Source organism: Apteryx mantelli, chromosome 8, assembly GCF_036417845.1.
Source record: "Apteryx mantelli isolate bAptMan1 chromosome 8, bAptMan1.hap1, whole genome shotgun sequence".
Taxonomy (NCBI): Eukaryota; Metazoa; Chordata; class Aves; order Apterygiformes; family Apterygidae; genus Apteryx; species Apteryx mantelli.
Genome location: NC_089985.1, coordinates 35782914 through 35799882, shown reverse-complemented (window position 1 = coordinate 35799882; position 16969 = coordinate 35782914). Strand labels below are relative to the sequence as shown.

Genomic DNA, 16969 nt, shown 5'->3' with positions numbered 1-16969 from the left:
TTTTTGCAGCCATGTTTTAAAGGCAAAGTATAAACAGGGGAATTTATTCTATTAGAGTGATGCACTGACCCTAAGAATACATGTTACTCTTAAAGGGTTGTTTTATCTGATGGGATGCGTTCATGGAGATGATACCATTTTTGTTTAAAATAACTGGTCCATCACTGTGCTATTTACACCTCATCCCTGTATGTTTGTGGGTTTTAGATTGAAGCTCTGAAGTCTGTTACTAAATCAGACCTGGTCACCTGGTTCCAAGCTCACAGAAGCAGTGAAAAGAAAGTGCTCAGTGTACATGTGAGTGTTGCCCGGCGGGTCCGTGTTGTCCACTTCTGCAATGCCAAACTGATACTGCCTAACTCTTTTGCCACCACATCCCTTACTGGGATTTCTGTGAGGTTTTTAGTTTGTTAGTTATCCACATTATTATTCATATTTTCTGGTTTCCTAATTAATATTGTCAATTAGATTGCATTTAAGTATCTATATCTAATTTTCAGGGCAGATGAGCATTGAAGGAGGTATAAATTAATTATAAAAGTTAGAGCCAAATTTCTTTTCTGGTAACTTTTCCAGGTGGTTGGATTTGGAAAACATGAAGGGGACTCAGAGGTTACAGCTGTCTCAGAAGTACAGAATTCTTCATCTGGTGAAATACCTCATCTTACTTTCTTACCCCCATCCTCCTTGATGACTAACATTACTTCCATCAAGGACATCAAAGCTTACACATCAACTCTGAATGTTCTCCCTTACCATAAAATATTAAAATAAAAACAACATCTTGCCCTGCAGTGATGTGTAATACAGGTGCTTTTTACAACTTAAACATCGCAAAACTGGTTTTATTAACAAAGCTGCAGTGGTAGCTGAGATGAGGAAGTCCATTCAGGTACCGAGGTAGCTTCCCTCAAGCAGTTTTCAGCCAGCCTTTCTCCTTAATGTCCAAGTTTGTTAAGAACAGGCACAGCGCTGACTTCCAGCTGGAGAGAGGGGAGGGTTTTTTTCCCTTTCACTAGAAAAACACCGTGTGTCCCTCTCCAGCTGTTTGAAGGTGGGGGCTGCCTTTTGTTCAAGCTGTCATGTGCATCATTCCTACAGTGCTGTGGCAATTGCTTAACAGAAGTTACGTTTCCTCAAAGAAAATAGTCTGCAGTTCTCCTGTAGGAATTACAAAGTGCATGTGGAGGAGAAAACAAAAACAAAAACTTAAGGCTTCAATCTTAGACTGCTTTTTTAGTTTTTATGTATGTGCAAAGTAGACAAAACTGAGGTTAAATCAAATTAACGCTAGATTTAAACTGTGGAAGGAAAAAATAGTTTGATTGCTACCTATAGCTGCTTACTCAAACATTCTTTAACTTCAGGCTAAATCACAGAAATGCAACGGTTCCTACAGCTTTAGCTAGTTATTAGAGAAGTAAGACCAGACATAAGTTTCCAGAAAAATTCTGCTGTGAGTGGTGCAAATTCTGTTCCTTTTGCTAGTTTATTAACTACTTTAAGAACTAGGTTTAGCTACAAGGATTCCACTGGAAAAACTTGTACTAATACATTTCACATAAAACAACTGATCATCACTCAGCTGCAAAAACAATCTTGCTGCAAAGGTTTATTATGAAATAAATAAAAGTCCATAAGAGAAGTTTGAAAAATCTATTTTATGAAGCTTTAAGATGCATTGAGTAGAATTATCTATGGTTACATTTTAATCTCTAAAATAAAATAACAAAGTTATTTTGGGCAAGACACTGAAATGCCAAAAGATTTGATTATCATACAGGTGGAAGATAACATTTATGTAGCATTTTCTAACAAACTGTCCCTTCAAAGGAATCCTCGTATTTACACATTGCAAACATGAGCTAGATTTAAATGATGTCTTGCTTTTTTTTGTTGGTGGTGTTTAAATATGTAGGACCCAGGAATATTACGCAACTGATACCAAATGTCATGGCCTTCACAGTGGTTATACAAAGTGTATACTTCACAGCCCAGATCTTCCATGCTTTAGAAGCATTAATAAAAGGGCTCCAACAGCCTGCCTTTGAAGCCTGAATATACTACTGTTATAGCAAAGTCCAATATTAAGTTACTGCACAGCCAAGACGTTTTCTGTTTTATATAACTGCTTATCTGCATCAGTAAGTCCGGTATCCCTGAGATAGGAACCACTGTAATTGGAGGGGACAGGTTCTCCAGAAGTTACATACGTGATAACTGATGACTATCTTGGTATCAGATGTAAACTTCGCTAAGCCAAGGCTTGAATGTTTTCAGTTTTTATAACCCACTTAATGTTTACTGGCAGCAAGTCGTTTCAATAGTGGCTCATCATAAACCCAACATTCTCCATCTTCATGGAATAACTAGAAAAAAAAAGGGGGGGGGAATAATTAAATGTAAGCTTTTTATGATTAAGTTGGAAAGGAACAGTAAAATGCTACAGGTCAGAGAACATTGACGCTGTTTGAATAAAGCTCACCCTTGTTTCCCATGAGGTCTCACTCTCCTTTCTGGCTCTGGCTTCAGCTCTTTGTCTTTCTTCAAGCCTGTGCTTTGCGGCTGTAGCTGCATCAATGTCTCTGATTTTTAAGTTGTAGGTTACATCTTTCCACAAGCTTAAAAAAAGGAATTTGAATGGAAAGGAGACTGCTTTATGGAAGCAAACAGTGCTAGGAGGCTGCAGAAACATGTTACTGGTTATTAGTTATCACTATTTGTTTGAATTAAGGTAGGCCTCGCTTATCAAAAGCACGGAAATAAAAACCAATATATATTGAACCACAATTGCCAGAAGTCTTTTGCCAGAAGTGGGAAATTTGTAAAGAGGCTCTCTGGACCTCCCTGTTACATTGGGTCCTGAAAAGGATGCGACTGAGAACTGCAGGTCTTCTCTTCCCCATTAAAACCTGGACCTGCTCGTAACCTGGTTCTGTCCTGCAGCAAGGGCCCACCGAAGAGCACAGCTGTCCGTGCAATGAATGGTGTTAGGTGCATCCAGTTAGTCAAACTGTTTAATATCAACTTGGGTCTTTTCTAACTAAAAATGTTTTAATTTTCAGTTTAACTAGAGTTCTTACCAGCGAGACTCATATTCTTCTTGGTCCTCCAGTTTCCTTACCTTCTTCTTAATTGTAGACACTTTCTTGGTATCTATAAAGACGGCATTCTCCTGGAGAGTGAGAGGTTTAAAAAAAAAAAAAAAAAAATCAGTTCTTCATACTGTACATTCTTTTCACATGTATGCACCCTCTCACTCTAGTATATTGGTTGTCAGAAAATACATTAACATACTATTCTCTTTATTTTTATAACAAGAAGAGAGTCAGGTTACTGTAATAATAAATTAACAAAATAAATCCAGGACTCTTATCCCAAATTCAGCATTCTTGTGATCTTTTGGGAATCTTCACAGGAGTTCCAACTACTAAAGTTGGCATTAAAAAAAAAAAAAAAGCACTTAAACTCCCACTTTTGTTGAAAAGGAAAAAAAAAAAAAAGCTGCTTTACCCCTGTTGTGTATTTTGCATACATGACACCATTCCATTCTCCTTCAATCGAGCAGAAGGGTTTCTTGTCATTAGGAGAACTAGACAGAGAAAAACAGTCATTTTTCATTTGTATTACACTAACCAAAAGACCCAAAGGATCAAAACTTTACCCTAGTTGCTGTACACTCTTTGATGTAAAGGGCTTAAAGTGATAATCACCAATACTGAAAAGACAAAAGCTCCGTTTCCAAGCAGGAGGTTTTGCATATATTAGTTCAAGTGGCCTTAAAAGAAAATGCTGTTCCAACATAAGACAGGTCTTGCCTTAGGTCTGCAGTTAAAGTTCAGGAAACTAGTAACAGGCTTTCAAAACAGATTTAGAGGGAACTAGAGCTCTTTAAAAGGTTTGAAGAACTCAAAGTTTCTTCCCCATACTACTGGAAAACAAACAGTAGTTTAAGAAAGAGGTGCATCAATGTGAAAGTGTCACAAAGTGACTTAAACCCAGTTTTTTTTGCCTGCATCACTTTCTGATGTTTGTATTACTGTTACAGCAGGCCTCCAAGTAAGATGCGATTTGCCCCTGAATTCTGTATACAGATCACATGCACAGGGTCTAACCAAAATACACCAGAACACAGGTATAAATAAATAAATACGAAACGGTCTGCAGCAGAACATTAATGACATGCTAGTAGGTTGCTGGATATAGCTGTTGCAGTATTTTACACTGGTGTATAAAATTGACTTCTTTCTTTAAAAGCAGCATTTAAGCAGAGAGAAGTGAGATTAACTGAAGAAAGAAAGAGGCTTACAAAATTTCAGCTGTAATTCTGTGCTTCTTTCCTCCATAAAATGGTTTTGTGTGGAAAACTATGGAAGCATTATAGCCTGTCTTTGAGCAATTAATACTGCATTCTCCACCAAGTTCAATCCATGGCACAGTGAGAATAGATCTGCAATAATAAACATAGGTATATTTATAACCCTTTAAGTATTTAAGTGTTACATAACCATTAAAGTATTACAAGGCATTAAAAATGAAAATATCAGGTAGAGCATTTACTTGCCTTCCATAACCATTGGGGAAGGTCAAAATATAGTGTTCATCATAATCTAGACATGTGACGCACCCTATCAAAGAAAAATAAAAATAGATTTAAAAACATCCAGCAAAATTTCTATAAAACTTTTCATAGCAATCTCCTGAAATACTTCATTAAAAGCAGGTAACATAAAAAAGGAAAGGTGAAGGGCTTTATTTTTTCACAGATGCTGAGTATGATTAGCTTCTAGAGAAAGCTGGGAGAACTGTGGTGCTCACAAAGAGACTGGGCCCAAAGCGATTTAAGCACACTTTGTGTAAATTTTCTACACAGGGAATCTGAAGTTTCTAGAGATGTAAAATCTAGAGATGCCAATTCAAATGCTCATGTTTAAGAGAATGACTTGAAATATTTTCTGTAAAAATCTGAGTTGCCGAAGGTTAATTTCTCTCTTATTGAATTCACATACACTTACCTTGCCCTATATTATGAACACCAATAGACATTCCTAGGAATTTTGACTTGGTCCATATATGAGCATTGAATTGTATCCTCTTGCTAAAACACTCTGCGTAAAATGCTGAAACTGAAGGAAAGAAGTGTTAACAAGACATCAATACTACTTTTTTCCAAATTACTCTATCAATCAGGAAATACTGCAAAGGGCCTGATACTTACATGGCTACAGAGTTTGCAAACTGTTTCTCATGAAAACAGTCTATAGAGAACACAGCTTTTAGCTCTCAAATTCATACAGAAAACATAAATCCAAAATCTAAACTAAAAGCTGACTTTACTGTTGCTCCTATCCAGATAAATGAGATACCATCTCCGTTAGCAGAGTTATTGTCAACTTACTTGGAGGATGATGAGAGACCTGCTCTGCCACAAACGTTACACTGCTTTTACTGACCCAAGGAATTGGTCCTTCTGAAACTGGTTCCTGCAAGATAATAAAGAGGTTTTTCATTCACTGATGGTGTTTTCAAAACACCAAGAAGTGAATGGATGCTTCTAAGAGAGGCTGCTTCTACATTTAAAATAGGCTTCTAAAAATGTATTGCAATAGTCTTAATGTATTTGCCTGTTTGCTTAATTTGAGTACGGAATAACTCCTGATTTCTGAACCTATGATGCCTTTAAAGAATTTCCAATTTTTGTTCTCTTGTTTTTACTATAACTGTATTCAGAGACATGTCCATGATACTGAAACCCCAGTTAAACCGGAACAGTCACATATAAATCCAATTACAAAGTAATACTTAAATCTACTTAATTTCTTATTAAGTAATAGCAGATGGGTAGCAGAAAGTTTCCATTTTTGCTTCTGAGCAAGTTTTATATGCATATTAGTAATAATCAGATTATGTGCATCACACAACCATATAATGCATTCATTTCCTGTAGCAAAACAGGAAAATATAACTCATAGTTAGAAGCGATGGAAGCACCAGCACAATACTGTCCTTATGCCAGCACAGTCCAAATGTTCACCTCAGAAACAACAGAAAGATTTAATCAAACAAACAGTAAATGCAAAAAAGAGAGCAAGAGATATTTTACTTCAGATCCATCCTGAAATAAACAGGAGGAGAAATGCTGATTTTTGAAAAGCAACTTAATCTAGAAGTGTGATGTGGGACTGCAGTGGTAGTTCAACCTAGAAATTCGTGTGGTTCCACAAAGTACCTCTGATACAAGACAAATCTCTTTAACATCAAAAACTCATTAAACTGGAAAAATACTACACCTCTCAATCACGTTAGGACATACGACACTGAGGCTACGTGAAGTATTTTAGCAGATGATCTCCAGAATCGTGCCTCACTGATTAGAACATGAGCTCTTCCCACGTCATCATTTGTGATTTCCCAGGTTAAAAAGCAACACTTTGGGGGTTTTTTGTTTTTTTTAAGTAAGTGTTACAGCTTTCTCCAGAATTAGTAGGGCATCGTGTTGACTATGGTTCACGTGCACAAATATCTCTGATTAATCCTTGAGGCTGATTGAAGCTTGGACAAATAGGGGAAAAGCAGAGATCATCGACTGGTAATTTCAAATCACAAAAGTGAGACTTCTACTCCGTCCTTCAGTTGGCCACACATATTCCAGTAAAGTACAAAAGGAACAGTGGTCAGATACAGATGTACAACTAAAATAGCTCAGACTCCAAATTTGAGAAGTATGACTTCATACCTTTCAAAATCTAGGAAAGGATTTTAAAAGGAGAATGAAATATAGTGAAGAAACTGCACTGCCTCCCAGGTTCTAAGGGATGGAAAAAGAACCCACTATTAAAATGTAAGGGATTAGAGAACTGATAAAATCAGAACTTTGGAAAGAAAGAAATTCACACTCAGTGCTAGAAAACAGTTCAGAAAAAAAAGCTTTTTCAACAAGTCAAAAGGTTCTTAAAAATAATAAAAATTTTCATTGCTCAAATTTTGCTACGCAAGATATTTTAAACATCATCTGCCCAAGGAAAAGGAGAATGGAGAAAAATCAGTTAAGATATTGCCACATTTTCATCAATTTTGCTACATAAACATAGCATAAGCCATTCCAGTCAGTAAATTAATAGAGCTTAGGGAATTACTCGCATGCATTATAAGCACCAAAAAAGATACCACTAGAAAACTAACCATATCATCTTCACCTTCAGTGCCTGGTAATACCCAATGACATCGGAAGATCTCGCCCAAAACGGGATTGTAAGGCTTTTTAGCAACCGACCCTTTTCTTCCTGCATGAAAAGCTGAGAGGTACCATTTAACCACTTGAACCATTCGTTCCTTTGGATCCTTCTGGTCACTAATGCTACATGGGCCAAAAGAGAGAAAAAAAGGACAGGCAATATGTAATGCAAGCAAGTCACTGCTTCCCAACAGGAATCAAAATGTAAATACTAATGCTCCAAGTATTTTTACTTCAAATGCAGCAGATTTTTTCAATAGCTAGAAGTTTGACTACACTACTGCGTTTGACTACTTTGACTAACTTTCAAGTTTTGATCAAAACCCAAGCATTATTATTCAAAACTAGTAACACTTTTGACAGTCCTCAAGGGCCATAAACAGCAGCAGAACCAGCTAAAATGCTCTACTTTGAAAATCAAATACCTGACAAATAAGTCCGGATGTGCAAAAAAGTCAGCATACATTTCCAACAGTGATCTTCTTTCCAGGATAAAAGTTGGAAGAACCACCTGGGAAAAGAAAAATAACTTACAAATCAAGATATTTTAACATCCTGCACAAAAGCATTCTACATGCTCATCGTAAATGGCTTACAAACCACCCAAGGCTTTGTAGTTCTCCAAGTCAGCTGGGTCCTCAAACTTACCAATGAGTTCTGACATATGCAGGTCAGTTGGCATCATCTATATAACCAAAGGTCTAAACTGAACTGCCTCTTGTCTTGTGTATACTTGAGTCACACCCAAAGCACATCCAGCTGTATGGCTGAGCTTATAAAAAGTTGTTCTTTATTACAGTAACACTGAACACATTTCGTTTCTTCTATGTGTACACTGTCAATTAATTTTCAGTTATAGTCAAAATCTCATTCCATGGAGTCACATTCTCTTATATATCCAATGGAAACTAAATTTTCACTCACTTCTATCAAGATGAAGGTTAATCTCTCCCCTACCACTATTCTTCCCCAACAGTAACTCCCAGGATCCACTCATGTGGATCAGCTCAGTCTGATTCAGTGTAGCATAAACCACTGCTGAAAGCAGCGTGGATTGCCGTAGTTGATTTTAAAGCGATGCAGACAAGAAGCATTCACACAATGCTTTTTGGCAGCTTAACTTGAGATCAGTAACTTTTGGACTATGTCAGGAGTCCCCAAAACGGATGTCTTTTGGATCGCTTACTGTTCAGAACAGCCCAGAAACCTTCTGTATTTACATGTGAGCTACCTGCTCCTTCCTCATAAGTGTTTTCAGTTCATCTTTTTACTGTCCATTACGAGTTCCACACCAGAGAGTTTAGAAAGTCATCCACTTAAGGAAACTAATGATATCTGGAATTAGTTGTTTAAGTTTAACCAAGGTGTCTAGAAAAATCAATACCTCCAAAATGTTATTCATTGCATCATGAATCACATTCCAGAAGTCTCCAGTTCAATACTTGCCAATCCCACAAATAGCATTTTAAAATAAGCAGCAACTTATTCAACATGATCCCAGTTAAGCAAGGCATTTCATTATATGCTCAATTCCCCCTTTTATATTAATGTTATCTTACTGAATGTTACCATACATTGGGATCTTGCAGATCTTTGTTCTAGGAAGCAGAAGGACTGGAGAAAGATTACTACCACATACAGCATCCCTCTTATCCCAAATCTACAGGCAAGGACCAGGTTCAAAGAGAACAAAAAGCTATTTTCCATAGCAACCTATTCCCCAATCTACAGGATTTTAGCAGTTGGATATATTTATTCTGTGTTCATTTTCCCCCTCCCAGTAACAACTCCAATTAAAAAATATATCACACAAAAGAGATTACAGCTTAACTGGCTCTCAGAACAAATGTACAGTTAGAATATTACTTTAATATTGAATTGATTTACATAGAATTCAGGATAACTTCCATAAATGAACAGTAGGCAAGCTTACCTTGGTTAGATCCATTCCTAATCTAACTTGTGACAAGAGGTGCATGATAACACTCTTATGTTCTTCCACTGATTCTCCTTCCCCATCATCATCTCTGTCATCAGGAGGATCAAAGAGATCTAAAGAGAAAGACCAAATAGTTTTCATTTTTCTTTGCTGAAAGATATAAAACCTCCAAAGATTGCCTATATTTAATTTAGCATACATATTAGGTGTCAAAAAAGCATTACTCATAAAATTAAGATTTTCTAAGTCTTCAAATTTGACAATTCTCCATTAGTAAAGAAACAGCAGATAAACCACTTTCCACAAGCATCATGTCATCTCTATGATCATACATATATCAACACAGTTTACAAACAGATTAACAACTGAGAGCTCCCTACTGAAAGTTAACGCAGTCCTCTTACCAGCATCATTTGTCCCGTTAGACATGGAAGAATTGAGGGACTCCGTGGTATCTGGACGTTTCAGACTACTTCCCGTGCTGCTGCGAGTCAGAATGGCAGCAGACCCTGAAGAACTAAAGAAGAGTATTAAGTTCTCATGATTCACAATGAACTAATTCAGACCAAGTTATTACAATTTGATGTACATTGGCATCAATTTCCTAAGGAGTTCATTGACAGACGTTAGCACATATGCTATATGCTGATTCACAGAAAACCTAAAATGGAATGGAGCCTAATGCCTGGGAAAGCCTGCAGTCTTAGGTTATAAGGTAAAGGTATAAAAAGGCTGACTGTAATTCCTCTTTGAAACATGTACCATCTCTTAAAATTCATTTTCTAATAACAATAATAAAAGAAATAGTAAATAGAGATTTTGGGGAAAGGAAGTCAACTTCTTAAAGACTTTCTAGTAGGTGTGAGAAGGATCATTTATTTACCAAATGCTGCAACAAATAGGTATGAAATACCCAAAGGTCACACATTAATTCTCTTTCTTAGCTGGTGCCTTCCCAAGTTTGGTCTACATTAGTTTTGCCAACATATATATCAGGTGCAATGGGGTGGTGGAAGAAGGAATAGGGGAGGAAACTGCATCCCTGACAGAGAACTGTGCTGTGGGGGACTGATCTTACTCTGTTACATGAAAAAGTTTTTTGCCAGTATGACTTATTTGCTTATTTAGATTAACTAACCCCTAAAAGTAGACAAACCATGCACTTGTAGATAAAAACTGTATTTAGCAGGTACTGCAGTCCTTCAGCTACTTACTCTATACATCGCTTTGGGGAAGAACTGCTCTGATAGAATTCATCAGCATCATAGAACTCATCCTCACTGCTCGAGTAGGAAAAATCCGGGACTGTATTTGGAGAGAGATTGACATGGCTCGGAGAAGTTAGGCTGCTGCTAGGTGCTGACTGTCCACTTCCTACAGAGTATTAGAAAGAATTACAGATATAATAAAACAGAAATGATTTTAAAATCCACCAGTTCTAATTTATGAATAGGTTAGATCAAATTAATAAAGATTGAAGTGAACTCAGAAGATAGGATAACTTACAAAATTAGAAGTGATAATTAGTCAGGTTCACGTTCAATTTCATGTAACAGTTAATAAAAGAAAGGTCTACCAGGAACATCGAGAACACAGAACAACAGTAAAAATAAAAAAAAAATAAAATAAAAAAGACTTTTCTCCCAAAGTTGTAGATTAAAAGCAAAATAATAATACTGAAAACTTGTATAGATTCATAAAATAATTTATGTCGGAAAGGACCTCTGGAAGTCATCTGGTCAAACTCCCCACTTGAAGCACCAACAACTTCAAAGTTAGATCAGTTTGCTAAGGATCATATCCAGTCAGGTTTTAAGTATCTCCCAAGATGAAGATTTCACAATCTTTCTGGGGAACCTTTTCCAAAGTTTGACCACACACACACAGAGAGAGAGAGAGAGAGAGCGCGTGTGCGCTAAGCCCCTCCCCTCCCCCCCAAAAAAAGATTTCTGGTATCTATTTGGAATTTCCCTCCTTGCACCACGTGCCCATTGCCCCATCCTTTTGCTGCACATCTCTTAGGAAGAGCCTGGCTCTGTCTTCTCTATACCCTCCCCTTAGGTAGCAGAAGACAGCAATACCATCCCCACTAAGCCTGACCTTCCCGAGGCTGAACAAACCCAGCTTTCTCAGCCTCTAGGTACACCACGTGCTCCAGCCTCCTAATCATCGTGGTGGTCTGTGTCTTTCTTGTACTGTGGAGCCCAAAACTATACACAAAACTAAAAAGGACTATAGGAATCCTGTCTCACCACTAACTTACAATTTTTCAAAAAAGTCAAAAGAATAAAAACAAAACAGGGAACAGTGACACAGACCATTTTGTGGAAGCCTCAGTCACAATTGAGGATACTAAGCAAACTAAGGTGTTTACATAAATAATATAAACATCAGAAATTAACTAGAAGATGAGATGCATAGAGTAAGACTAAAAGTAGAACTCTGTCATGACAAAGTCTGTCAAAAAGCTAGCACTGATATCCTTCATTCTTCAGATTGGGGCAAGTACAGTTTAACACACTTATTAGTGTTCTGGGAAGGAAGGGTAGTAACAAAGTAACAGAACATAATTATTTACATACACAAAGTCAGAAAAAATTAGGAGGGAGCTGGGAGAGTTTTAAGATGACTGGACAATACAATCAACACATCAGATCAGGAAAGTAACAGTCAGTGTAGGCAGATGAATAAAAATTTATGCTGGCTATGTAACTATGATTTTTTAAAAAATTAGAAGATTAGCTTTCCCAAGGAAGTGTAAGCACAGATGATTATAGCAACTTCATATACTTCAACAGTGCAATCTGGAATAGTGTATGTAATATTGGTCAGCTCATCTTAAAACAGATACTACTGAAATTAAAGCAAAGAAGCATTCAAAGACTGAAATAACTTGTATGAAAGAATAATTCATAAGACTAGCTTATATTTAATGTAAATGAGAAAGAAAATATGATAAAAACATTCAAAACAATATATGATATATAGAGGATTTCATCTTCCTTTTTCAAAACATGAGATCTTCCCTATTACATTAGACGATACATTCAAAACCAGCACACAAGTAAGAGTTTTCCTCACAGTTTAATTACATGTTGTATAATTCATTTCACATGAAGTGTTTGAGATCAAGGACTCAGAATTTTAAATACTTTTTATAGTTAGTAGTACCCTACATGATAGTTAATTATTAAAATTCTGTGGAAAGAGAATTAAACCTCGAGCTTCAAAGGTTAAGCAAATCTCTAGCTGTTAGCATTCAAGCCGACACCTCCTGCTGGGAAGCAGATTATCCCACAGCCGCTTTCTGCGGGGTTCCTATTGCTTCTTCTGAAACAACTGCAGGTAGGTAATGAATTAAGATGGATATTAGGTCTAATTTAAGGTGACAATTTCTATGTTCTTCCTACTTTCTTAAGTCATACTGAAGACGAGAAGAACAGACAAAAAGCAAGGAGTATGTAGTAAAATATTTATCACTTTCTAATTCTTTAAAAATAAAGTTTTATAAAGCCAGTGGCAGTCTAGAACTTACTGTATTGATATTTCTCCCTCATTAAGACTTTAAGTCTAATTAGACATTCTTGAAATACTACAGTTACAGCTAGCTCAAACAAGGAGAACATGAGGGTTGTTTGTGCTTTTCTTTTTTGAGGTGGGTGGTGGTGGTTAAACCATCCTTGCAGCCTGTTAGCTTACTGGAATATAAATGAAAACCAAGTAGTTAGTGAGGCTTTTTCTTGATTTACATTACAGCAATAAATCAGGTTGTATTTTTAAGTTCTGTTTAACTTTAGTTTTGGGGACATCTCATCATGTTTTTCAATAAAGGGGGATTAGTTTTTAGGTATTTGAACAAAATACTATAATCCAATAGAGTATTACAAGTTCAATTTCATTTTAAGTGCAGCATTTTAATAATTACTCTTCAACTGTTAAAGAGAGAAAGCTGTAGAAATCTATCTTCAAATAAACTGGAAAGGTGATTTTACATCATAAAATAACTTACAAAATTATCTGTTTTATTTCAAATTAATACTGTTTAAGAGGGAGAGGGAGGAATAAATGAATTAAAAAAACAAAAGGTCATGCATGATGTAGTAACTGCAAAATCCTTGTGCTGATTGCTGTAAGATTGTGATGGTGGAAATAAAAGAGCAAGCTAGCAGTATTCCTACATATTTAAGTATGATATTCAGGAGCCAGAATAATTGATTTTAAAACACTGAAATGGACATTGATTAAAAGCAAGATGTAGGCTGATATGATCATGATCATTTGTGCGTGAAAACGATCTACAGTGGAGGAGATTAAAATCTAAATAGAAGGAAAAACTCTGGGGTTTTCAAGAAAGAAAACCGTCAAGTCAAGGAATAAAAATGAAGGCCCTGAGGAAGATTTCATCTGAGTCAGGATTTGGAAAGCAAAGGCTACACACATTTGGCAGAGAAATTTACTGAGAGAGCTGGCAGTCATGTCACAAAGGCACAGGGAGACTCCTCTTGCTTCAGAACTATTTCTCAGAAATATAGCGAAACATAGGTTAGACCAGCTTATAAGTTTATTAGCTCAAGCCAAGCAGTTGTATCCCCCCCCCCCCCCAAAATCACATCAGAACAGAAAAGGTGAAACTCTGAAGAAGTGATCAGTGGGAATATCAGTATTGCTCACACGAAGAGATAAGACTAAGAACAAAATTTCTAGTAGTTTAAACTCTTCCTTTATAATTGGCCTAAATAACATTATCATAATAGACAGTTACATTAGATTATAGACACTACATATTCAGGTTTTGTTTCTTGTACTTTGATAAGACAGTCGCACAAAACTGTACCTGTACTATTTGGTGTTGGAGTCTGATTTCCAAGTGATGCTACCACAGGTCCCACTGGCAAGGATGAGGGTCGCTGCTCTGATTTGCACAACTGAGCAGGTTCTAGGGGGATATTTTGATATGTTAAACCAAACAACTCAAAACCCATGTTTAAATAGGAGAATTGTGCTTCTGTTGGGAAGGAGATGCCCCATTGTTTCACCTCACCTTCACAAAAAGAAGTCCTTGTCTATAAAAGCCATTTAGACAGAAAAATGCACTTTTCCATCATTATCTAGCTTTTTTCATTAATAGGCAAAGATGGGATTAAGAAAAAAAATCGTAGTTAGTAAGGTTTTATGTTTTCTGAAAACTATAGTTTCATTTATTCTAAAAATATATATTAGAAATGTAAGCTAGTAATTTAGAACCAGAAAAACAAATCAGCGTATTCACAAAGCTACAGGCTCAGGCTGGCTCAATGCTTCCCACTCCTTCTCCTTCCTTCCCACTGCTGTGGTGTGTGCGCCCCACCAAGTGCAGTGTATCTGTTTTGCAAACATGACACAGAAGCTACCCAGCATCATGCAGCCTCTGCATCTAGACTGCAGTTTCATCCTCCTCTGTTCATTAATATTTCTACTGAGCTTCTTTCTATGTACCATACCTGGAGGTATGACAGTCTGGGAAGGCATCGTGCTGATCACTGATGGTTCCAAAGGACTAGGCTGATACACCGCGTCAACAGGATTTATAGTACTCTGAGACAAAGAAACAAAAGTACAATCTTTTTTTTAATTAAAAAACAAAAGAAAAAAAGAAAAGGAAAAAAACATAGATAGTAAGAACATTGTGAGCGCAAGAAATGCCCAAATGCAAGATAGCAAAGTCCTGAGAGAGGAAAAATGACACACAAATTGACAGCTGAGGACATGAGAAATACTTTCAAAACAGTAATACTTTGATTCTTGCACAAACTTTAAATTACCAAACTGAATTTGCTACAGATTTGAATCATCTTATAAAGAGTTCTGTATTTCAAGTTTTATCTTCTGCTATGCTTTACAATGTCCATTAATAACTATTGTGTGCAGGAGGAGAAAGAAGGACACAAATCATCTGGCAAAATTAGGATAAGTAGTCTGTATTTTTAAAAACAACTTCTTCAGAAAATAATTTGTCCAGACAACACTAAATCAATGTATGAATTAAAACAGGATATTTGCACATTTACAGCCATAAAGTGGCACTTTGTTGCCAAAATTCTTGTGAATACAAGCTGACAGTTTTCAGCACATCTCCATCTCCCAGGACAAACTCAGGCTCTCTGAAAACCAAGCACCAGCCCAACTCAGCGCTTAAAAGTCACTGACTTCAGTAAATGTTCTTGGCTTTTAGATTTCCAAGATACTTGCTGGATAAGCAGCAGTGTCTTTTAATTCAAATTAGCATGATTTTACCTTGCTTAACTGACCTTTTATTTTGTTATAATCTAACAATTGCTCCTATATAGGTTTACATGCAAAGAACAGAATTGCCATGTTCTGGCTATTAATTGGGTAAAAGGCACGTAAAACCCCTTTCCAAACCTCTTGCAATTAAAAAAACATTAATTCATCAGAACTGTGAAAATCTTCGCCTTGATTTGTTAGCAAGTCTTGTTACTATGCTTAAATAGAAAAATACCAAGTGCAGGTAGAAACATAATAATACTGAGTTCTATTTTTAAAAAATGCTCTGCTTAAAAAGAAGAAAAAAAGATGAGCTTTGCTTTTAATTTTAATCTGTGTGTTTAATCCTATCCTCTTTTTAGATCAGTATTTAAAATTTTGCTATTAAAAAAAGTCAATCTTCTTCCCTTCCTTTACTCTTAAATAATTTTCATTTGCATGTAGACTGAGGGAAACTGATCATTTTAACCTTCTCCCATCTTCCTACACAGGGATGACTTCTTTCTCGCCTCTTTTCCTAGTTAACCCTTATTTTGAACTTTACTTCTACGTCAGGATCAGCAATCCAATGAAATTTTTTTATAGCACAGAATTTATTTAATTGAAAACAACACTACTATTCCCTGTTTATCAAAAAAAAAAAAAAATTGCTCTCCTAAGCTTTGGCTGATGTGACTTATGACTAACATGCAAATAATCAGTCCAGTACCTGTACTGCTACTCCACCGCGCTCCAGCCTAGAAACAACCGTCCCTTACACATTACTGCAACTGCTTGTGCAATTATGCATGCAACATAAGTAGGTCCCTGTCCTACATATTTCACAGTTAAAAATCACGATCAGACCTGAGAGACCTTAAGAAACAAGATGAGTCCTATGAGGCACAAAATGCCATTGCTATTTCTACCTCCCCTAGCTTTCAGGAAAGCTAAAAGCTATATGATGCAGAACACTGGTATAATAAAAGAGAAAACACAGCAACTTCATCTTTGACTTTGTATGCAGGATTGTAACCTTATTCTTAAATATTTCTCCATCCTGCACCACTAACTAGAGTTTTGCCTTGAGTATTTTGGGGTATGCCTTCATGGTTTATAAACAGACAAAGGCATATCTAAAAGCATTTCCTATTCTTTTATTTTAATAATAATTAACAAAAAAAAACAGTCAAATAAAAAAAGACAAACTCCTTTTACCATGATATCAAGCTGATAGCATATTCCTGCCTGAACCTAAAGCGATATCCTGAACTTAAACCCAAGCTAATGGGAGCTACACTATCAACCTCAGTGGCACCCAAATTTCAACCTTCACAATCACTGCTGCATCACTTTACATATTCTTACAAAAATACATTTTTTTCCACATAACCTAGGTCAGGGACAATTACAGTAGTGGCTAATAAAATTCAGGACTATCGAAAGTCCTAATATCTGTATTGCATTTCTGAGAAAAGAGATCTAGTTAAGAGGCAAACACGTAGAGCTGCAGATCATCTCTGCCACAGGAAACTGCAGTAGCGTACAGCTGC

At 36.4% G+C, this 16969-nt stretch overlaps 2 protein-coding genes across 4 annotated transcripts in view; one reads left to right on the top strand and one right to left on the bottom strand.

Moving 5' to 3' along the window:
- Positions 1 to 2497, top strand: part of NRDC (nardilysin convertase) — a 32782-nt gene extending 30285 nt beyond the window's left edge. The window contains exons 30-31 of the mRNA XM_067301236.1: positions 208 to 297; positions 577 to 2497. Of these exons, the coding sequence (XP_067157337.1) occupies positions 208 to 297; positions 577 to 774 (288 nt within the window). The 3' untranslated portion in view covers positions 775 to 2497. The remainder of the gene's footprint in view (positions 1 to 207; positions 298 to 576) is intronic.
- The window catches only part of OSBPL9 (oxysterol binding protein like 9), a 72454-nt gene continuing 57131 nt past the window's right edge, over positions 1647 to 16969 (bottom strand). For all 3 annotated transcript variants that reach the window (XM_067301237.1, XM_067301238.1, XM_067301239.1), the window contains 15 exons: positions 14654 to 14747; positions 14008 to 14109; positions 10388 to 10547; positions 9578 to 9690; positions 9168 to 9286; positions 7660 to 7745; positions 7183 to 7357; positions 5399 to 5483; positions 5016 to 5126; positions 4565 to 4628; positions 4310 to 4450; positions 3514 to 3592; positions 3084 to 3175; positions 2486 to 2621; positions 1647 to 2369 (listed from right to left, as the gene is read on the bottom strand). In XM_067301237.1, the coding sequence (XP_067157338.1) occupies positions 2295 to 2369; positions 2486 to 2621; positions 3084 to 3175; positions 3514 to 3592; positions 4310 to 4450; positions 4565 to 4628; positions 5016 to 5126; positions 5399 to 5483; positions 7183 to 7357; positions 7660 to 7745; positions 9168 to 9286; positions 9578 to 9690; positions 10388 to 10547; positions 14008 to 14109; positions 14654 to 14747 (1632 nt within the window). In that variant the 3' untranslated portion in view covers positions 1647 to 2294. The remainder of the gene's footprint in view (positions 2370 to 2485; positions 2622 to 3083; positions 3176 to 3513; positions 3593 to 4309; positions 4451 to 4564; positions 4629 to 5015; positions 5127 to 5398; positions 5484 to 7182; positions 7358 to 7659; positions 7746 to 9167; positions 9287 to 9577; positions 9691 to 10387; positions 10548 to 14007; positions 14110 to 14653; positions 14748 to 16969) is intronic.